Here is a 25,018-nt window from a genome sequence, read left to right as displayed (position 1 = left end):
ACAGTTATCTCCTTTGTTTTGGAATTCACTGTATAAATCCCTACATCATTGTTTCCTTTCTGTGTATCTTTGTTCGCAAACACTGTGTAAATCCCAAATTCATCATTCTGAGAATCATCAGCATTCAGTGAGTGCACATTCCGTATTATCATTTTACTGCGACATGCTGCTTGAATATGTCCTTTCTTCTTACATTTATGACACGTTTGATCTTTAAAACGACATGTATCGGCTTTATGTCCTTGTTTGTTGCAACGGTAACACGTTATGAGTTTCTGTTGGTAAGAGTTAACCTTCGGTTTTTGACTTTTAACCTTATGTACAGCTAACTCTTGTTGTTTTCCTTGTAGCTCCAATGCGTCTTTCGTAGCTGTTTCCATTGCCACGGAAATCTGCATAGCTTTTTCTAATGTTAATGCTTGGACTGACAATAGTTTCTTCTGAGTTTGTTCAGATTTTAACCCACAAACCAATCTGTCTCTTAATGTATCGTTTAGATCCGGGAAATTACAATATTCCGAAAATTTTCGAATTTGTGCTACATACTCATTAATAGACTCTCCACTCTTTTGGTCCCTCTTGTGAAAACGGAAACATTCTGCTATCACCAATGGTGCGGGTAATAAATGTTCTTTCAAAACTTTCACAATATCATCGTATAATTTATCTTTCGGTTTGTCTGGTGTCGTTAAATTTCTTAACAAAGCATAAGTTTTTCCACCGATTAAACTAAGTAAAGCAGGTACACGTTTTTCGTTGCTAATTTCATTCACAGCGAAATATTGTTCTAGTCTTTCTGTATAAGAAGTCCACTGTTCAATTCCATCATCAAAATTTTCGATTTTACCGATATATCCAGCCATTTTTCTTTTTAACTCGTCGCCAATTTGTTATGTATTACTAAGTATAACATTATTGAGGTAGAAGGCATCTGTTTAGATTAGCATTTTATTCTACACTAAAATAATCAAGCAAGTTACATATTATATATCGCGACAACTGTGGTAGGTAACGGTATAGGCGGTGCCATATGGTTTTCATCACTTTAGAGATTACAGTTCATTTGATAACAATTCGTTGTAACTTTAATAGTTTATATTGTCAGTTTCAATTAGACATAACAAATAGTTGACACAGAATAGGTTTTGGACACAGAATGAATGTGGTCTAATGAACTTAAAATAATTTTTTTGTCTTTGAGCAATCACTATGCTGTTGAATATTAATCCTCTCAAAAAAATGTTTGAAGAAATTTTCTTTTTATTTATGAAATCTGAAATGAGAAAAATTAACCCCCCCCCCCCCCCCACCATTTTTTTTTCACATCCCCCTTTCCCTTTTTTCAAAACTGATCTCAATTCAAATTTCTAATGGAGTTTGCAACAATAACTACTCATTTAAATACATCATAAAATATTAAAATGTAACAAAAAGTGCTTGTTATCACTGAATGGTAAAGAGTGTTTTAATTTATCAGTTGGTAGTAAAAGTGAATATACATTGTGCATTGTATAAAACAATGATTTAAGTTAATTCAACTACTATTCTGGAAAAAGAAAGATAACTCCAATCAATTGAAAATTTCTTGCTATTGCACAATATTGTGCAATTAGATATTTCTTGCTATTGCGCAATACTATGCAATTGAAAATATTTGCTATTGCACAATAGTGTGCAATTGAAGATTTCTTGCTATTGCACAATACTGTGCAATTGAACATTTTTTGCTATTGCACAATACTGTGCAATTGAAGATTTCTTGCTATTGCTGAATACTGTGCAATTGAAAATTTCTTGCTATTGCACAATACTTAATATAATAATTTTGGATCCTGATTTGAACCAACTTGAAAACTGGGCCCATAATCAAAAATCTAAGTACATGATTAAATTCAGCATATCAAAAAAGCCAAAAAATTCAATTTTTATTAAAATCAAACTTAGTTTAATTTTGGACCCTTTGGTATTTAATGTAGACCAATTTGAAAACGGGACTAAAAATTAAGAATCTACATACACAGTTAGATTTGGCATATCAAAGAACCCCAATTATTCAATTTTTGATGAAATCAAACAAAGTTTAATTTTGGACCCCGATTTGGACCAACTTGAAAACTGGGCCAATAATCAAAAATCTAAGTACATTTTTAGATTCAGCATATCAAAGAACCCCTAGGATTCAATTTTTGTTAAAATCAAACTAAGTTTAATTTTGGACCCTTTGGACCTTAATGTAGACCAATTGGAAAACGGGACCAAAAATTAAGAATCTACATACACAGTTAGATCCGGCATATCAAAGAACCCCAATTATTCAATTTTTGATGAAATCAAGCAAAGTTCAATTTTGGACCCTTTGGGCCCCTTATTCCTAAAAACCTGTTGGGACCAAAACTCCCAAAATCAAACCCAACCTTCCTTTTATGGTCATAAACCTTGTGTTTAAATTTCAAAGATTTCTATTTACTTATACTAAAGTTATGGTGCGAAAACCAAGAATAATGCTTACTTGGGCTCCTTTTTGGCCCCTAATTCCTAAACTGTTCAGACCTCAACTCCCAAAATCAATCCCAACCTTCCTTTTGTGGTCATAAACCTTGTGTTTAAATTTCATTGATTTCTATTTACTTATACTAAAGTTATTGTGCGAAAACCAAGAATAATGCTTATTTGGGCCCTTTTTTGGCCCCTAATTCCTAAACTGTTTGAACTAAAACTCCCAAAATCAATCCCAACCTTCCTTTTGTGGTCATAAACCTTGTGTCAAAATTTCATAGATTTCTATTTACTTAAACTAAAGTTATAGTGCGAAAACCAAGAAAATGCTTATTTGGGCCCTTTTTGGCCCCTAATTCCTAAAATTTTGGGACCAAAACTCCCAAAATCAATCCCAACCTTCCTTTTGTGGTTATGAACCTTGTGTTAAAATTTCATAGATTTCTATTCACTTTTACTAAAGTTAGAGTGCGAAAACTAAAAGTATTCGGACGACGATGCAAGACGCAAGACGACGCAGGACGACGACGCCAACGTGATAGCAATATACGATGAAAAATTAAAATTTTTGCGGTCGTATAAAAAGCAAGAAATTCAAATGAAAAAAATGCAGTTTTTTAAAGCAGTTGCATAACCTTTTATACATAACATATGGCATCTGTAAAGGTTTGAAGCATTGAGGTCATCTACCTTTTGAAATATAAAGCTTTTTACCAATGGTATATGCCACTGGATAATCATCCTTACGGTTTTCATGTTAAACAAGAATTGCTCACTGTCCTATATCCATCAATTGTACTATTGTAACCATAAGGTTATCATGATCATGCATAACAATCCAAGGACAAAACTCTCCAATTACACCATGGACTTGTCCTTCATTAAGTTCATCTGATTTATTCTTATATACTGACCTATTCCACTGTGATGTCTACCTTCATGAGTAAGATCTAATTTCTTTAACATTGCCATCATTCCTTTAGGATATTCATTTGTATGGTGTGAAAATGGCTGTTAAAAAAGAAATTATTACCCTTAGTTACAAATTTGGTGTATTTATTTTAAGTTAATGCTTAAGAACAAACCCTTCACTGAACATTACTGTAGAAATAAATTATCCATACACAACAGTGAATAATAGGTATAATACAAGATTACCTTTTACTTACCTACATTTGACTGTGATGTAAATCATGTCATTAGCAAGATTTTTTCAATTTAAGCTAAATAAAAGAACAGTGGTCAAATGTTCCCCACGTTGCACATATTTTATTTATCCAAGGCAAAAGGGCAATAACTCAAAAAAGCACTTTATATTGTTCTTTTAAACTGTTTATTACTAAGGCTTTAGAGCAAATGCAATATGATTTCCATTATAATTAATATTTCCAAGGGGAACAACTTGTTCAAAAATATTTGATCAACACTTATTTTCCAAAGAGTCAAAGACATTGCTGATATAAACATATTATACAAGTTGCATAAAATTCTTGCAATAATTGTACACAATGCAATTCTCCATATTATCACCATTTTCAAGGGGCATAACTCTTTTGAAGATAACCGATTAGCACTGATTTGGGAACTTGTCAAAGTCATTGATGAAGTAAACCTATAAAATAAATAACATAAAAATTTGGCAAGAATTGTACACATCAGAGAGCTCATCAGGCAATTTTCCATATAATTAATATTTCCAAAATTACTCTTTTTGAAATTATTAAATCATCACTGATTTTCGAACGATTAAATTTTCCATGTACAAACATATTCAATTTTCCCAAGTGACATAACTCTTCAAAAATAATTGATCCATAATGGTTTTGAAACTCGTCAAAGACATTGCTGATATTAACCTATAATATAAGTTTCATAAAAATCTGGCAAGAATTGAACTGATACTGCTATGATGCAATTTTCCACATGTTTAATGATTCCAAGGGGCATAACTCATTTAAAAACAAGAAGTAATTGTAACAGGATGCTGTTACGAAGTCTCCCAAACAAAGCTCCCATAACTCGCCATTCATATGGTCCCAGGTTCATTTGATTTGATTTTTTGTCCCATACAGGAATATATATTGCTTACGAGTAAGGATCTCCACCATTTACAAGTATTCAAACAGGAGGGGGTGGTGGTGACCCCCAGGGAATTTACCTACATTTCATTTCATTTGTTTTCTTGTCCCCTACAAGAATGTATATGGTTTAAGGGTGGGGATCTGGACCGTTTACAAGATAATAGCACATTCTCAAATTGAACGGGGTGGGGCAACCCCTAGGAACTTCTCTTTAATTTCATTTGATTAGCTTTATTGTCCCATACAAGAATATATATGGTTTAGGGGTGGGGATGTTGACCGTTTACAAGTTTTCAAACAAGAGGGGTAGGGGTTACCCCCTACGGAATTCTCTTTTATTTCATTTCATTTGTTTTATTGTCCCCTACAAGAATATATATGGTTTAGGGGTGGGGATGTTGACCGTTTACAAGTTTTCAAATAAGAGGGGGTGGGTTTACCCCCTACGGAATTTCCTTTTATTTCATTTCATTTGTTTTATTGTCCCCTACAAGAATATATATGGTTTAGGGGTGGGGATGTTGACCGTTTACAAGTTTTCAAATAAGAGGGGGTGGGGTGACCCCCTAGGAACTTCCCTTTAATTTCATTTCGTTTGTTTTATTGTCCCCTACAAGAATATATATGGTTTAGGGGTGGGGATGTTGACCGTTTACAAGTTTTCAAACAAGAGGGGGTGGGGATGACCCCCTAGGGACTTCCCTTTAATTTCATTTCATTTGTTTTATTGTCCCCTACAAGAATATATGTAGTTTAGGGGTGGGGATCTGGACCATTTACAAGATAATAGCACATTCTCAAATTGACTGGGGTGGGGATGACCCCCTGGGACCTCCCATTAATTTCATTTGATTTGTTTTATTGTCCCATTCAAGAATATATATGGTTTAGGGGTGGGGATCTGGACCGTTTACAAAATATAAGCATATTCTCAAATTGAAGGGGGTGGGGATGAACTCCCAGGGACTCCCCCTATATTTCATGTGATTTGTTTTATTGTCCTATAATCAATTCTGAAGACTGCATGTATCTATCACTTACAGTTTTCAAGTTATATTCATTTGAAAATTTTAGAAAATAAAATCCCATAGGGTTCTATAGTAAACCCCTTCCTCCTTTCTACCCCCCAAAATACCCCTTAATAGACCCCAATGCACAAACGAAAGATTGATGGCTCATCTAGACATATTAGTCTACCATTTTATGAAATTCTAAGTCAATCTGACAAGCGGTTTTGGAGAAACGCTGCGGACAAGTTCATTTTTTAAAGTGGCGGAAGAAGAGGAAGAAGAAGAATAATAAAAATAACTAGATTTGCCATTGCAAGCAATAGCGGATGGCACCCTTCCCCTAATGCCAGGTGAGCGGCAGCAATCTAGAAGATTCAAAAGGCAAAGAGTGCATCTACACATTCCAATTATCATTTTTGTTGAGTTTCATTAAGCTTGAAGCATTTTGAAATTTTGACATTTTTGCTGTTTCTATGGTTACGGTGGCCATTTTGAAAATTCTAACTTCAAAAGTCAACCCTGTTTATGCCAGTGACCATTTCTGTAAAGTTTCATCCAGTTCGAAACATTTTTTTTTTTAATTTTTTGACATTTTAGCATTGTTTCCATGGTAACAACAGCTATTTTGGAAATTCCAACTCCAAATGCCACATCATCTAATGTTGCTCATCCTTACTGTGAAGTTTTATGAAGGTTGGAGCATTTTCAGATTTTTGAAATTTTTGGTGTTGTTTCAATGGCAACATAGTAGTTCCAATGAGTACCAAAATCACCCAACACCTGTATATAGTAGGCACCTACATTGTATTAAAATATAATGATTCTGAGTTAAAGCACATCGAAAAACCAAAACGAAAAACTGGATTTTTTCACATTTGTTCCGTTTCCATGGTAACGGCAGCCATCTAGAAAGTGCCAACCCCAAAAAGCAAATCTTCATATGGTATTTAACATTATGGTATAATGGTATAGTTCCATCTTCTTGGGTCCATTCAAATTAGAGTTCCAGACTGGACAAAAATGTGTGGAAGAAAAATAATAATAAAAACAAAACGTAAAATAACAATATGTCACCCAAACTCCGTTTAGGGTGCCATAACTAGAGTAGCTATTGCAAGCAATAGCGGATGTCATCCTTCCCCACATTGCCACTAAGCCGCAGCCATTCAAAAAAAATGTTTAACAGTGAATGCACCAATATACATGGCTATACATCTTTCTGTAAATTTTCAGTACATTTAGATCATTTAAAAACAAATCTCATTTCTGCCGTGTCCATGGCAACGGCAGCCATTTTGAAAATTTCAAAGTCAAAAGTCTCATCTATACATGCCAGTTAACAATAATATTAAGTTTCATTAAGTTACGAGCATTTTGAAAATATTTGACATTTTTGCAGTTTCCATGGCAACGGTGGCCATTTTTGAAATTCCAACTTCAAAAGTCTCATGCAGACTTGCCAGTCAACAATCTTGTAAAGTTTTATAAATTTTTGAGCATTTTCAATTTTTTGATATTTTTGACATTTTGATTGGTTCCTATAGCAACAAAGACCATTCCCAATATTTAATAGCACATGCCACATTGGTAGATAGGAGGGACAATACCATCAAAGTTTCAAGCAATATGACCTACCCTTTTAAGAAAGTAAATGCCACTTTTAGGTTTTTGGACCATTTTGACCTGTTTTGCATTGTTTCCATGGTACCGGCAGACATTTTTGAAATTCCAATGGCAAATTCCACATTTTCCAATGTTGCTCATCGTTACTGTGAAGTTTATAAAATTTGGACCATATCCATATTTTGGAAAATTTGGTGTAGTATCCATGGCAACATAGCAGTTCCAATGATTGCCAAAATCATCCCAAAGCAGTATATAGTGGGCACCTACATTGTATTAAAAAAATTTTAAGCATAAGCATTTTCAAAAATATCACCTATCTCCAAAATTATCTTTTTTCACAATTTTTCGGTTTCCATGGTGATGGCAGCAATTTTTTATTTCCAAAGACCAAAAGTCAAAAGGAAAGTCAGGGTTCCTTGTTTTAGTGCACCATCATTCAGATAGGTTCCATTGGCTCTGAGAGAGCGGGCGGACAAAATTAGGTGGAAGAAAAATAATAATAACAAGTAATCCGGTGTTAGGATTCTAACACAAAAGTCGTTTCCATGGCAACAGCAGCCATCTTGATGGTGCCATACCCTGTTCGCAAAACTTCATATGCTGGGTAACATTATGGTATAGTTCCATGACCATTGGATCATACAGTGCCAAGATATGGGCTGGACAAAAAGCGTGGAAGAAAAATAAAAATAACTAGATTTGCCATTGCAAGCAATAGCGGATGGCACCCTTCCCCCATTGCCAGGCGAGCGGCAGCCATTTAGAAAATTGTAAAGTCAAAGAATGCATCTACACATGCAAATGATCATTTTTGTAAAGTTTCGTTAAGTTCGGAGCATTTTGACATTTTTGAAATTTTTGCTGTTTCCATGGTTACGGCGGCCATTTTGAAAATTCCAACTTCAAAAATCAACTCTGCTTATGCGAGTGACCATTTCTGTAAAGTTTCATCCAGTTTGCAGCATTTTCATTTTTTTGAAATTTTTTGCATTGTTTCCATGGTAACAAAAGCCATTTTGGAAATTCCAACTCCAAAAGCGTCATCTGCCAATGTTGCTCATTGTTACTGTGAAGTTTCATTAAGTTTAGAGCATTTTTATATTTTTGAAAATTTTGGTGTTGTTTCCATGGCAACATAGTAGTTCCAATGAGTACCAAAATCACCCAACACCTGTATATAGTGGGCACCTACATTGTATTAAAATATAATGATTCTGAGTTGAAGCATATTCAAACTGTTCACCAAAACGAAAAACTGGATTTTTTCACATTTGTTCCGTTTCCATGGTAACAGCAGCCATCTTGAAAGTGCCAACCCCAAAAAGCAAATCTTCATTTGGTGGTTAACATTATGGTATAGTTCCATCTTCTTGGGTCCATTCACATTAGAGTTCCAGACTGGACAAAAATGTGTGGAAGAAAAATAATAAAAACTAGAATTGCCATTGCAAGCAATAGCGGATGTCACCCTTCCCCCTATTGCCACTAAGCGGCAGCCATTTCAAACTTGTTTAACAGTAAATGCACAAATATGTATGGCTATTCATCTTTTTGTAAATTTTCAGTATATTGAGAGCATTTTAAAGTATTTCATATTCATACCGTTTCCATGGCAACGGCAGCCATTTTAAAAATTTCAAAGTCAAAAGTCTCATCTATACATGCCAGTTTACAATAATATTAAGTTTCATTAAGTTTGGAGCATTTCGAAAATATTTGACATTTTTTCAGTTCCCATGGCAACGGTAGCCATTTTGGAAATTCCAACTTCAAAAGTCTCATGCAGACTTGACAGTCTACAATCCTATAAAGTTTCATCAAATTTGAAGCATTTAGAAATTTTTGAAATTTTTGACATTTGTGATGGTTCCTATGGCAACAGAGACCATTCCCAAAATTTAATGGCATATACCACATTGGTACATGGGAGGGACCATACCATCAAAGTTTCGATCAATTTGACCTACCATTTTAAGAAAGTAAATGCCACTTTAAGGTTTTTGGACCATTTTTACCTGTTTCGCATTGTTTCCATGGTAACGGCAGACATTTTGGTAATTCCAACGCCAAATTCTACCTCTACCAATGTTGCTCAACGTTACTGTGAAGTTTTATAAAATTTGGAGCATTTCCATATTTTGGAACTTTTTGGTGTAGTATCTATGGCAACATAGCAGTTCCAATGATTGCCAAAATCATCCCAAAGCAGTATATAGTGGGCACCTACATTGTATCAAAATCTAAAGATTTTAAGCTTAAGCATTCTCAAATAATTCAAGGAACTCCAAAATTATATTTTTTCACCATTTTTCCGTTTCCATGGTGATGGCAGCCATTATTTTAGTGCCAATATTAAAAAGCAACAGGAAAGTCAGGGTTCCTTGTTATAGTGCACCATCATTCAGATTGGTTTCTTTGGCTCTGAGAAAGCGAGCGGACAAAACTAGGTGGAAGAAAAATAATAATAATAATAATACGGAAAAAGAAACAGAGGAAAAGCAATATGTCACCCGACATTGTCGATCGGGTGACATAATAAAAAAAACAAAAAGAAACGTAGAATAACAATATGTCACCCCAACTCCGTTGAGGGTGCCATAATAAGAACTGAGCAAAAACAATAAGTCTCCAAACTTTGTTTGGGAGACTTAATAATTGATCGACACTGATTTTGAAACTTGTTTAAGTCATATACACCTATGATGTAAGTTTTATATTTGAATTGTACAGGTAAGGGCTATGTATGTATAGAATGCCTGGTGTTTCTATATCCTCCAGCAATGCATAGAGTACAAATATGACCCAAAAAGGTATTTAAGCCAGTGAATGGATAAACACAAAATATGTTTACTGTTTTTAAAAATCAGTTGTGCTCTATATCATTTCTAAACATGTACAAGGCTAATTAACAACGATTTTAAAAAATAAAGAAAGTTTGTGTTAAAAATATTTACCTTTTTAATATTAATCCATTTGTTGAAATATGGTGCTCTGTTTATACCAAAATATCTAAGTTGTGAAGTTAACCTGTGAAAGAAAAAGAAAATTTATTTTCGCACAATATATTGCCATTCAGTCTCAACTTAACTCATAAGGGGAGACAATACATTTGTGCCCTCTATTGTTATTTCTGTGATTTTGAGATACAGGTATGCTGTAAAATACTGTCAAAGTGTATTATTAGAAAAATAGTAAAACATGTTACTGTACTTGTTTCAGAGAAAAAAGAAGACCAATTATTTGGAACTTTTGTAATTTTATTTAAATTTTCTAATATTGTTTTGTTTATTTTCAAAAGTTAATTGACATTTTTTATGTAACAAGTCTATATCACTTAAACTTAAAGGGGCACTAGCTACGAGATATATAAAAAACTAAAGTAAGATTTTTTTTGTTCAATCAATAATGAAAGTGAAATAGTAAAATAATAATTCGCTTTTAGCATCCAAAATGGTTCAATTTTGTCAAATTAAGCGAAGAAACATTTATTATTACTCATTCACTTGCAAGTGAATTAGTCGACCTCATTAAATCCGTATTCATGTGAACTTCAATTTAACCCCTTGCTAGAGATTGACAACGCATGCATTGTACGTGTACTGGTTATTTAAAGAAAAAGAATGTCAACAATGAAAGTGAAACTACGGTAAATCATTTGATTACTAATTCGATCCATATAAAATCTTTCTTATACGGTTAAAAACAATGAGAAACATATATTTTTAATCTATAAAATAAACTCAAACAGACCTATAAAAATCCAATTGCACGTGTTGGTTTAATCTATTCATATCTTTATTCATGTTTACATCGCTTATATGGTCATCTGAGGTCAAATCGATAGTTAATTAGATGGCGTCTGGACTAAAATACACACGAAACGAACCTTCATATTATCAACCCATGCTCTGTAAACTGTTTATTTTAGACTTCTGGTAGTTAGGATAAATGTTTTACATTATTATAAATCAAATATGAGAATTTGAGTCAAATCGGTGACCACAAATTTGACAGCTAGTGCCCCTTTAATAGTGTTACCTTCCAAATCCCAAATACATACCAAAAATATGCAAAAGTTCTAACAAAAAAAAGAATTATTTGTTTTTTTCTGTTTCATTAGAAAGTGTTTAGACAGCTCGTTTGTCTAGATTTTTTAGTCCTGTGAGTAGATTCTGTCATTACATCATCAAAAAATAGATGCTCCGCAGGGTGCAGCTTTATACGACCGCAGAGGTTAAACCCTGAACGGTTGGGGCAAGTATGGACACAACATACAAGCTGGATTCAGCTCTAAATTTGGATTGTGATTAAATAGTTGACACAGCATAGGTTTCAGGTACAGAATGAATGTGGTCTAATGAACTTAAAATTTTTTGTTTTGCCTTTGAGCAATTCACTATGCTGTTGAATATTAATCCTCTCAAATAAATGTTTGAACAAATTTTCTTTTTATTTATGAAATCTGAAATGAGAAAAATTGAATCCCCCCCCCCCCAATTTTTTTTTCACATCCCCCTTTCCTTTATTCCAAAACCAATCTCAATTCAAATTTCTAATGGAGTTAGCAACATTTAAGTTGATTCAACTACTTTTCTGAACAAAGAAAGATAACTTCAATTCAATTGAAACTTTTTGCTATTGCACAATATTGTGCAATTAGATATTTCTTGCTATTGCGCAATACTGTGCAATTGAAAATACTTGCTATTGCACAATACTGTGCAATTGAAGATTTCTTGCTATTGCGCAATACTGTGCAATTGAAAACTTCTTGCTGTTGCACAATACTGTGCAATTGAAGATTTTTTGCTATTGTTGAGTACTGTGCAATTGAAAATTTCTTGCTATTGCACAATACTTAATATAATAATTTTGGTTTCTGATTTGGACCAACTTGAAAACTAAGCAAATAATCAAAAATCTAAGTACATTTTTAGATTCAGCATATCAAAGAACCCCAAGGATTCAATTTTTGTTAAAATCAAACTAAGTTTAATTTTGGACCCTTTGGACCTTAATGTAGACCAATTTGAAAACGGGACCAAAAATTAAGAATCTACATACACAGTTAGATTCGGCATATCAAAGAATCCCAATTATTCAATTTTTGATGAAATCAAACAAAGTTTAATTTTGAACCCTTTGGGCCCCTTATTCCTAAACTGTTGGGACCAAAACTCCCAAAAATCAATCCCAACCTTCCTTTTATGGTCATAAACCTTGTGTTTAAATTTCATAGATTTCTATATACTTATACCAAAGTTATGGTGCAAAAACCAAGAAAAATGCTTATTTGGGCCCCTTTTTGGCCCCTAATTCCTAAACTGTTCAGACCTCAACTCCCAAAATCTATCCCAACCTTCCTTTTGCTGTCATAAACCTTGTGTAAAAATTTCATAGATTTCTATTAACTTAAACTAAAGTTATAGTGCGAAAACCAAGAATAATGCTTATTTTGGCCCTTTTTTGACCCCTAATTCCTAAAATGTTGGGACCAAAACTCCCAAAATCAATCCCAACCTTCCTTTTGTGGTCATAAACCTTGTGTTAAAATTTCATAGATTTCTATTCACTTTTATTAAAGTTAGAGTGCGAAAACTAAAAGTATTCGAACGACGAAGACGACGCAGACGACGACGCCAACGTGATACCAATATACGACCAAAAATTTTTTAATTTTTGCGGTCGTATAATAATACTAGTAACTTTATATCATATATAAGTCAAAATGTACTAAATGAAAAAGTTTTAGGACGAATTTTACAGACATTACATAGTCCTGAAACAATAAGTAAGTATGTCAGACTTATCCATTCTCATTGATCATTATAAAAATATCTATTATCTACATGTTTCCTTTCAAAATTTCAATTAGCCTTGGCTGCAGAATGGTCTTTAATAGAAGATCATCTAAAGTGTCCACTAGCATGCCAACATATGGGATGAAAGTTCAAATCCTTCTTATGGCAAGGTGTGTTATAGAATAACTTACAAATTTGCTCTGGATTATTTGCTAATAAAATTTTGTTAGCCTTTTTAATAGAAGTATTCTTTTAAACTTACATCGTTTTTAGATCCCAGTCCCCACATGTTACAAAAATAAATTTGTTTTCTGGGTTCAACAAATCATTTTCTTCCAACCATGTATGAAATTTCTGAAATAAAAAACATAATTCATGTCTTAAAATGGTCAGTATGGCTTATGATGAGTTCATTTAAAACCACTGGGTCGATGCCACTGCTGGTGGAGAATTATTTCCCCGAAGGTATCACCAGCCCAGTAGTCAGCACTTCTGAGTTGACTTGAGTTATCATTGATATGTTCATAATTATAAATTAACTGTTAACAAAACTTTGAATTTTTTAAATACTAAGGCTTTTCTACCTCAGGAATAGATGACCTTAGCTGTATTTGGCAAAACTTTTAGGAATTTTGGTCCTCAATGCTCTTTAACCTCGTACTTTATTTGGCCTCTTTAACATTATTTGATTTGAGCGTCACTTATGAGTCTTTTGTAGACGAAACATGCGTCTGGCGTAAATATAAAATTTCATTCCTGGTATCTATAATGAGTTTATTTATTTAGAAACTATGTCATCAAACATGAAATAAATATGGGTTATTCGTAACAATATGAGTTCACCCTCCTTTTTAAACATCTTTATACATGTTAAATGCATGTTTAAGCAATTATTAATCTGTGTAAACTCCACGATTGTTTTAATAACTAGCAGAAAGAAACATTTTTGTTAAGAATTAATATACTTGGAAATTATTTTTAAAAACATTCACTTGACAAAACATGGAACAAACTTATTTTCACAACTATTTAGATTTCACTGTGTGTTTTGGCTATTCTTTTTTTAGTAAATGCTAAATCAGGCTGTTTATGGGCATTCAATACAGTTTTGATCCCGTATTTACATTTTGATAAAAATTTCTGTATAGACTATCTTTTACCTGATTAAATCAAATATGTAATAAAAAATATACCGTCATGTGCTACTTTTTGAGTAAAATTATGTCAAAATTTTGCATATTTGCTCAAAATTCGGATTTGTGGCCGTATTTTCCCTTTCGAAAGAAAGACATAACTTTTTTGTTTTAACAGATAAACAAAAATTGTTTTTTGTTAAATAACTTGTAATTTCTGTATTTTATAAGTATCCTAAAAACTTATACATTTTTTATTCCGAAATAACTCATATTTATAAAATGTTCATGAATGTAGAAAAAAACATCCTTTTTTGCTGTATATTTATCAAATTAAACAAGAGTGCACACACTGAAATGTCTCGCCTTCTTTACTAATCATTGATAGTATGTTGATAGTCCTAAGTATAAAGCTTTATTACAACTGTCACATAAACTTAACATTAACCAAGATAGCTAAACAAAGACCAATGAACCATGAAAATGAGGTGAAGGTCAGATGAACCATGCCAGGCAGACATGAACAGCTAACAACACATATAGTTGACCTACTACTTATACTGTAGTTTAAGAAAAATAGACCAAAACACAAAAACTTAACACTATGCAATGAACCGTGCAATTGAGGTCATAGTCAAATAAAACCTGCGGGACTGACATATAGATCATAATATATTTCCATACACCAAATATAGTTGACCTTTGGCATATAATATTAGATAAAAAGACCAAAACTTAAAAACTTAACTTTGACCACTGAACCATGAAAATGAGGTCAAGGTCAGATGACATCTGCCCGCTAGACATGTACACCTTACAATCATTCCATACAACAAATATAGTAGACCTATTGCATAAAGTATGAGAAAAACAGACCAAAACACAAAAACTTAACTATAACCACTGAACCATGAAAATGAGGTCAAGGTCAGATGACACCTGCAAGTTGGACATGTACACCTTCCAGTCCTTCCATACACCAAATATACTAGCCCTATTGCTTATAGTATCTGAGATATGGACTTGACCACCAAAACTTAACCTTGTTCACTGATCCATGAAATGAGGTCGAAGTCAAGTGAAAACTGTCTGACGGGCATGAGGACCTTGCAAGGTACACACATACCAAATATAATTATCCTATTACTTATAATAAGAGAGAATTCAACATTACAAAAATTCTGAACTTTTTTATCAAGTGGTCACTGAACCATGAAAATGAGGTCAAGGACATTGGACATGTGACTGACGGAAACTTCGTAACATGAGGCATCTATATACAAAGTATGAAGCATCCAGGTCTTTCACCTTCTAAAATATAAACCTTTTAAGAAGTTAGCTAACGCCGCCGCCGTAGCCACCGCCGCCGGATCACTATCCCTATGTCGAGCTTTCTGCAACAAAAGTTGCAGGCTCAACAAAATATTGCACTATTTACGTTTTCATGAAAATTGGCACACATAATCTTCTCGCGTAATCAAACCAAATGGCATTTTAAAAAAGAGGGGCCCATGAACTCGTTTTCAAGTTAAATAAGTTTGAATGATAAAAATCAGTCGAAAACTTAATCTTTTCCTGATAAGTCATAGTTTGACGTCGCGAAAATAACAATTTACGTTAGCAACGATATTACCTCCACTGTAACAGTATTGTATGCCCTTAAAACTGTAAGCATATATATTTTATACAAAGATTTACCTCTAACACTTCTTCAATGTAAGGCTGGCCATCAACCATATCCTGTATTATGCCAGTCAGCTGAAAATATTAAATAACAAGCATTCTGAGAGTATTGCATGTCAATTCATAGTCCATTACAGGTTAAAAATTCATTGTACAATGTACTGGAATAAAATTCTCTCTTTTGGAGAGTCATCTCATCGGCAATCAAACCACATCTTCTTTTTTTTCAAATTAAAGTGTGTGTGATGTTGTTTTATAATATACAAATTTTTTTTATCTAATATTAATGAGAGATGAAAATAAACATTTATTGATTTGTCCTGCAAAGACTTTTTTGGTTATCAAAAATATGCTTATCAGGAAAATAGATATATTTATTAAGTTACAGTTAAGTGTATTAATAAATGAATCGATCATATGTAGAGTCAGCTTGGTTGATACATTGAACCAAATTATTACATTAGTCTAATCTTATTAATTTCATTACAAATTTAGGTACATATATATATTGGACATGGGATAGTTATAAAATGTTCAGATTGATACATACATTAAAATAATGTAATAAAATGATTTTTACAAAAATCTATTACAACAGCAAATAATCAACTGTACTTAATTGACTTTTCTATAAATCTATTATAGGATATAAACTTTCTGTCCAATAAATATCTTGTTCTTGCAAATAAGTGAATCCACTTAGGAATGGTAAAAGTAAAATCAACGAAAAATTTAACTCAACCTTTAAAGAGATTCAAATGTGCCTTTCAAATTTTTAACAGCAGGCCCCCTTTGTAAGGTCTGGAAATTAAAAAAAAAATGAAGATTTTTTCCAACTATCAAGTTCTGTACCATAAGTCTGGAAAATTAAAATGAAAAGGACGAAAATTTTAAAATCTCTTTTGTTGCCCAAAATATTTGACTAAAATTCTTAGTAATTTCAAACCAGGTGCTCCGCAGGGCGCAGCATTATACGACCGCATAGGTCGAACCCTGAACAGTTGGGGCAAGTATGGACACAACATTCAAGCTTGATACAGCTCTGAATTTGGATTGTGATCAAATCCCTGACATTATATGAGTTTCTGACACAAAAAAAATGTCAAGATCTTACAAATATATTATGCAATATTGTGCAATAATAGATTTCTTCTTCAAACTTTTCAAAAATTGGAATTTGAGAAATTTGGGGAAAAAAATTGAAAACTACTACCACCCCCCTTTTTTTTAAAATAAGTCCAAAACTTGACATTTCTTAATACATAATTTAAAAGTAGTGTAAGGAAGGTATATCCGAACATACCCAACATTGTATGTTAACTGTTTTTGAATTACCTCCCTTACACTGCTTTTAAATCTTCTTAATTGTCCATTCAATACTAACCATCCCTTCATGGTATGGTATAATTTCAGAGAGATTCATACACTTAAACACAAGTTATTGTTTGAAAACTACAAAAATGCTTATTTGGGGCCCCCTTTTTGGCCCCTTATTCCTAAACTATTGGGACCATAACCCCCAAAATCAATCCCAACCTTCCTTTAGTGGTATTGAACCTTCTGGTAAAAATTTATAGTGATCCATTTACTAAATCTTAAACTAAACTAAATGTGTCTTCAAACGATGCAGATGACGAAGACGACGACATGATACCATTGTAAAACGCAAAATTATTTTTTTGCGGTCGTATAAAAATTGTTCTCAACATGTATAATCTTGAAACCAAAAGTGTGATGGACAGATAATGAGGATTCTAATATAACCCCATCTTTGTCAAGCCAAAAACAAAAAGGCATTTTGTTCCTATTTTTATCATATCTTATTTGCATAGATTTTTTTTTAATTTCAACATTTTATTGCATGTATCTATCTTGTGTCAATGTAAGCTATAAATTTTCTATTCTAATTTCCTGTTATCGACCCCTACCACCATACAATTGCTCTATCATGACCTATAAACTTCCTATCAGCTATATTTCAAGAATGCTCTTTATTAAGCTTTTTTACATTACATAATATTGCATTAGCACAGGAAATTTAAAAATAAAAGCATTTATAAAAAAATAATAACTAAATAAGTCATTTTATTGATTTGTCGTTAGTATTTGACCAGACCTTGAAAAAAATGTTGCTGTCTTAATAAAATTTCTTCAATAACTTGTTCTTATTATTTGTTAGAAAAGCGTTATATTGTTTAATAAATAATCCATGTAATTTTTTATAGTTTAGATCTGTATAAATCCTTATTTTTACATATTCTTTACTAGTTTCAATAACTTCCTTCCTGAAATTAACATAATGTTTAAACTTCCTTAATGGCACCATTGTCATGGAACATTTTATAACATCACTATAACAACTGATACAACATGACTTGTAGAAAAATCTACATATAAACCTTAAATGAATTAACTAGTATTAATAATTCACTGGTATATAATTAATGGCACTAGAGCTACTGGAATCACATGAAGGTAAGCATGTTTGAATAAAAAATAAAATATATGTGTGGTAAAATATGTGTGTGGTAAAATATATGTGTGGTAAAAGTTAATGAGACAGCAACCAAACAACACAATAAAAATAAAAATGACATTAAGTCATTTAGAATGTCTTAAAGAACTTTGTTTCCTCATTTAAAAAGTAATTTAGAAGATACCAAGAGGCCATGTAAACTCAATGTAATCCAAAGGCTTATCGACAATAACACAGTCAAGGTAGCAAAAACAACATATATTGAGTAACATAAACAAAACAGGTGGGGCATTCATGTGTTTTGAAGGTTCAGCAGTTCCTGCTCCACTAGTTAGACCTTAAGTATAACAACATGCATGTTAAAATCCATATCCGGTAATCAAACATCATCATGTCCATTTTTAATTGGGGATTGTCTATTAGGGACGACATCAAAAGATCGATGTAGGATAAAAAACTTAAATCAAATAGTTTGGGGTTGGGGGGGTTAAAATTCTGAAAGTTTTGTATATCTAAAATCCATTTTTACATATATCCCTATTGGTAAATCAATTTTTCCCAAATTAAGTTAAGAGGGGGGTGGGGGGGTCAGTGGAAAAAACTATGTGAATTAAGTTTTTTATCCTACATTGAACTTTTGATGTTGTCCCTAACCCTAAGACAATAACCATGGAAACATGAAAATTATCTCAATGTATTTTTAAGGCAAAGTGTACGTAATTAAACTACACAATGGATTTTTTTTTAAATTTTACATGTAGATTCTGCTTGTAAAAATAAATAGGAAAATAAAATAAAAAAAGGGGGTAACCGTTTTCGTTTTTGAGATACGAGCTGTTGAAGTTAACAGCATCATACACCAAAATTACAGAGGATATATAGGGAAAATCGTGAAATTCAGCAGGAATTGTTACATTTCCAAGATTTTCTATTATATTAGACAATCGATTTTTTTTAAATTTATGAGACGATTCTAAAATGTCTGAGGAATCGATTGGTGCAAAGAAAGTCCTTAGCAACCGTGCTACTTTTCAAGCTATACCCTGTTAAAGTTGAATCTTGAGTGTAAAAAAACAAAAAACAGCGACAACATTATTGACGTCGCCGCAACAGTTACGACGCTTCATATAGTCCTATACTTGTATGAAATGTATACCGTTTTGTTGGAGTTCGTGTTGCTCGGTCTTTAGTTCTTTATGTTACGTTTTGTGTACTATTGTATTGTATTTGTCTATTATATTCGGGTGCGTGCGGAGATCTCCAAGCTAGAAAACGGTTGACATTTTCTTCATTACGAACTAGAACTATTTTCGACCTTAGTGCCTTATTTTTTGTTAAAATCTAAACACTGCGACGTGTTTTCAAAATCTTTGTTCCCATAAAACTTCATTTCATCAAGGTCTCTTCTCAGAATATCAGCCATCTGTCTGGCACAGGATAACAAACCAATAGTTAAATAAATTTAAGTTGCGTGGTAATTCTTAGTACATTTGGGTAAATTAATCTTATCTTTGTGCCGCATAAAGCATCTCTATAATTCAACACATCCCTGAGCCACGACATTATATATTTTATACATTGCATGCGCTTCTTTTTATCACAATCCAGACCGGCTAGTAACCGTTGTATAACTTTACACGTCTGAAGACGAATATTTGCGTGAAACATTTTTGTATGATTTTTATTTCTGGAAATCAATCTGAAATCTACAACAGTACATTTCCGAAAGTCGGGCTGGATCTTTACTTTTATGTGCATTCGGGATTTACACAAATTGTGACCCGAATAATTCAGCCGTATTATTCAGCTGATGTAAGAATGCTACATTTCTCAGTCGTGTGGGAGAAAATCGGAGAAAAAAGGGCTTGAATTATTCGAGTCACTCAAATTGAAACTTGGGAATATATTTCTAGCTGTTCAGAATTCGCGGAAACAAATGATTGTTTTTCGGCATTACGTGTATTAAATCAATAGAGATACCAATTATTTCTTTTAACAAATTCGAATACCAGTCAGTTCATAGGACTTAAGTTTGAAATAGGGGCGGCAATCCATTCATTTTATCCAATCGATTGAAAAAGCCTTGAAATATTCGATAAAAAACGTTGAATGTAAATTATATGAACTCCAAAGTCTCATATTATAAGACTAGTAAAACACAGGCTTCTCAATTCTTGTATGATCATGAACTAGGTGAAAACCTAGAGCTGACCGAGTGCGAGACCCTCATGGATAATCATCGAGGTCGTTTAACACCCCTTGCAGTAAACTTTGGTTAAATTTAAAAAAGAATCGAAATGTAATAGTCTGAACACATTTCACCTCTCATTCCACTAAATATTAAATTGCAGTTACAAGTATCACAAAACTTTCCTGACCTCTTTTCTTTAACCATAATAGAGGGAGGAGGGAAGGAGGGATCCAGATCCCGAAATCCCTGGCTTAAAAACACGAAATCCGGCGAGGTCCCGAATTAAAAAAAAAATTAAATTCTGACTACCCGAAATTCGGAAATAGAATTCCCGGATCCCGAAAGGGTCAATCCCGAAATCCCGAGCTTAAAAACAGCCGATCGCGGAGTTCCGATAAAGGTCCTACCCCCCTCCCCCCCCCCCCCCCCCGTTATTATATATTCTATTCATTCATAATCTTGAATTGAGACTTGATACTTCAAAATTACATTCTCTTATTTTGAATGATGCACACAGGCACAATAAAATAAAACAGATTTCGCTATATATCTCTTCGAAATTGGAATTTGTGAAAGAAGAAATGACATGTTATATTTTATCTTACATGTGTACTTTCAATTTCAATATGGTTCTAAATTTAGATTTAGTTTTTCCATAAATTGCGGATGGAATAGAAGACACCTGTTTATTTTATTCTCTTGGTATCGTCTGATTTCTTATATGAATATAAATCATGTCCTTAAATTTTCAATTGCACAAAATACGAACATTTCAACATCTTTTTAATTAAACAATTAAATTCACACGTCTTTCATTAATTATTTGTAACCTATTATAAAACTTTACGTTGAGTACTGTGTTTTTCGTTCAAGACTACGGCTTTTTAAAACAATATTGTTGGGTCAGGTTTCATTTTAATTAATTTGATATCAATAGAAGAAAAATTGTTACATGTTTATTTGTTTATTTGTTTATAATTTTGTTTTGAGGCGTTTTTTCTTTCTGTTGATATCATACACGAAATGCCTTCTCCTACGCGTCTAAAAAAAACAAAAAAAAACAGTGTTTTTAAGTCAGGCTGCACACAGAACAACGTACAGAATGCTGTGATTTCTAATTGGAGTTATTTAGATAATTTCTATGAGGTTTAAGACAGCACAGGCGTGCTTGTTGGATTCAGTATAGACCGCAGAAAGTAGTTTCTCTTTCGTGTGTCCTTTCTTGGAGTAAGGGAGATAACTTGCTTAACTAACGACGAACATTTTTAATCCCGTATTTCGCTAGAGGCGTGCAATTACGTACACTTCGCCTTAAATGTACATGATCGTATGTGAAAGTTTACAAAAAAGAAACTGTGCAAAGTGATACAAAATCTTAAAAAGAGGCTTAGCAGAGTACAACAGCCACACTTACTGTTAGAAGGGACACAAAGAGGCTTAGCAGAGTACAACAGCCACACTTACTGTTAGAAGGGACACAAAGAGGCTTAGCAGAGTACAACAGCCACACTCACTGTTAGAAGGGACACAAGGTATAACAGGTCTAAGAAAACATTGAGCAACCAGATGCACCGCAGGGCGCAGCTTTATACAACGGCAGACTTCGAACCCTGAACAGTTGTGGCAAGTATGGACACAACATTCAAGCTTGATACAGCTCTGAATTTGGACTGTGATTAAATAGTTGACACAACATAGGTTTCTGACACAGAATGAATGTGGTCTAAGAACTTAAACTTAAAAACTTAAAAATTTTAAATTGGACATTTACCTATTATGGTCCAATATCCAAAATCTAACTACATGGTTAGATTCAGCATATCAAAGAACCCCAAGAATTCAATTTTTGATGAAATCAAATAAAGTTCAATTTTGGACCCTTTAGACCTCAATGTGGACCAATTTGATAACTGGGGCCAAATATCAAAAATCTAAATACATGGTTGGATTCAGCATATCAAAAAACCCCAAGAATTCAATTTTTGTTAAAATCAAACTAAGTTTAATTGTGGACCCTCTGGACCTTAATGTAGACCAATTTGAAAAAAGGACCAAAAATTAAGAATCTAAATACACGGTTAGATTTGGCATATCAAAGAACCCCAATAATTCATTTTTTGATAAAATCAAAATCAAACAAAGTTTAATTTTGGACCCTTTTGGCCCCTAATTCCTAAACTGTTTGGACCAAAACTCCCAAAATCAATCCCAACCTTCTTTTTGTGGTCATAAACCTTGTGTTAAAATTTCATAGATTTCTATTTACTTATACTAAAGTTATAGTGCGTAAACCAAGAAAAATGTTTATTTGGGCCCTTTTTGACCCCTTATTCCTTAATTGTTGGGACCAAAACTCCAAAAATCAATCCCAACCTTCCTTTTGTGTTCATAAACCTTTTGTTTAAATTTCCTAGATTTCTATTTACTTATAAAGTTATTGTGCGAAAACCAAGAAAAATGCTTATTTGGGCCCTTTTTTGTCCCCTAATTCCTAAACTGTTGGGACCTCAACTCCCAAAATCAATCCCAACCTCCCTTTTGTGTTTTAATTTCATAGATTTCTATTTACTAAAACTAAAGTTATAGTTCGAAAACCAATGTGTCTATGGACGACAACGACACCAACGTCATACCAATATACGACCGAAAAAAAATTTTGCGGTCGTATAAAAACTACCACAACAAATGAGGTGTGATAACAATGTTCTTACATTTAATTAAAACATTAAATGTTAAAAAATTATCCCTGTATAATTACTTCTTATGACATATGTATGACATAATAAAGAAATCAAATTTTAAAAAAAGATAAAATTTAAATCATTTTCCTGAAATCCTTTAAAAAATGGTCAGTCCTCTCTAATTTTTAATTATTTTTTTTTGGCATATAGCAAGAAAATATGTGGAGGTAAAAGTTTAGACAAGTACAAATAAATTGTATAATGATTATATAGTCCAATTTCAAGATTAGATAAACAACTTAAAATACCATTCATATTATATAATTATAGTCAATGTATTGTCTCAATACTGCATGCCATAACCATTTAACGGTAATATTACGTCTAATTGTCTATAATGGAGAAAAATTGTCAAATAAAAGCTGGCATGGTAATCATATTCAATAAAATATGACACAAGCAAAACAAAGATATATACAAAATTTACCTCAGTACAAAATGGTGTCAACTGTTGATTTACTTTTGGCTGAACATATTGGTGGAAGACTGATTCTGTTTGAAGAGTCACGGCATTTATCTTCAATACTGGAAATTCTATAATTTCCTAAAAAGTACATTTTTGAAAATTTAAATAAACCTTGTATTACCATAACTTTACACAACATGTAGCATTTAACCTGAACTTGAAATCAATGATAGGCTTTCTTATTTCTGTGGAATATCCATAGGAATAATTCAAGAATAGTGTCAAAGGACTGTCATTGTCCTATGCACCCTGGTTTATCAATTTGCTATAGAAGTAAGTGGCATAATTCAAATAAACAGCTGCACCATGAACACATGATACGCCTGTCAATTTTTCATAGGTGGAGAAAGCCAGAGTGTCCCGAGAAGACCACCAACCTTCGATAGGAAAACTGGCAAACTTAGTCAATTGAGATTGGAGTCGAATTCTCCTGCAAGAGCAGGGTTCAAACTCACAACCTCAGTTTTGACTGGCTAGTAGTAGAACTACATAGACCACTCTGTCACCGAGGCACCTATAAAGTATATAAGATATGTTATATACTATGTAAGATATCTTTTAAAGTTTAGAAGATAACTAATAAAGTATAGAAGTTATCTTATAAAATTTATAAGACATAATATATAAGATATCTTATAAAATTATATTATGTGAAATATCTATTAAAGAAATCTTGGGAGTACACTGTAAGGCTTGGGAGTACACTGTAAGGCCTGGAATGATGCACGTTTTTCCAAACTTGCAAGACTGCCATTTAAAAATAGGATAATGTTATCAAGTATTAAATTCTGGGACCATTTAATCACTTCAGATGGAAGTTAAGTTCACCAAATATATAATGCTACAAAAATAAGCACTCCATGGGTTATAAGCTTACTATTAAACCCCTTTTTGGTTTTATAACACAAGAAATAATTGACCAGGGTTTTCAGGAACAACATGCAAATATTTCAGCATCTCCAAAATAAAATTTTTTCTAGAGTGTTTACAAAATGAGTGAATGTGCAGCTTATGTTGATGCTTTAAGAAATAGATCAGTTCGATCATCATTTTGTAAAACTGGTCTCCAATTAAAGGCAAAAAGAGACCCACATTCGAAAAGATGAGCTGACACAATTGCATGTTGGCATCCAGATTTTTTACTTTTGATATTTGAAAGTTGAAATCAAATTATCTCACGTTTGAACTGATCAGAGCATAATACGCTAAAAGGAAAGCATATACAATGTATTTAAAGAAAACAAAATTCAAGGACTAATTTGGGGCAGGATGTACACATCAGTGTCAAATGGAATAAGGACATATGAGGGTCAA

The 25,018-nt window shown here is 32.9% G+C and overlaps 1 protein-coding gene across 1 annotated transcript in view; it reads right to left on the bottom strand.

Annotated features, from left to right (window-relative positions):
- LOC143053860 (ERI1 exoribonuclease 3-like) overlaps positions 1–25,018 on the bottom strand; it is a 32,063-nt gene that overhangs the window by 6,354 nt on the left and 691 nt on the right. The window contains exons 2-6 of the mRNA XM_076226658.1: positions 23,666–23,782; positions 15,846–15,905; positions 13,277–13,368; positions 10,168–10,240; positions 3,411–3,507 (exon numbers count right to left, since the gene is read on the bottom strand). Of these exons, the coding sequence (XP_076082773.1) occupies positions 3,411–3,507; positions 10,168–10,240; positions 13,277–13,368; positions 15,846–15,905; positions 23,666–23,782 (439 nt within the window). The remainder of the gene's footprint in view (positions 1–3,410; positions 3,508–10,167; positions 10,241–13,276; positions 13,369–15,845; positions 15,906–23,665; positions 23,783–25,018) is intronic.

The sequence above is a fragment of the Mytilus galloprovincialis genome, chromosome 1 (genome assembly GCF_965363235.1).
Source record: "Mytilus galloprovincialis chromosome 1, xbMytGall1.hap1.1, whole genome shotgun sequence".
NCBI classification, from domain to species: domain Eukaryota; kingdom Metazoa; phylum Mollusca; class Bivalvia; order Mytilida; family Mytilidae; genus Mytilus; species Mytilus galloprovincialis.
Note: the sequence above shows the minus strand (reverse complement) of the source record. Positions and strands in the feature narration are given on the sequence as shown.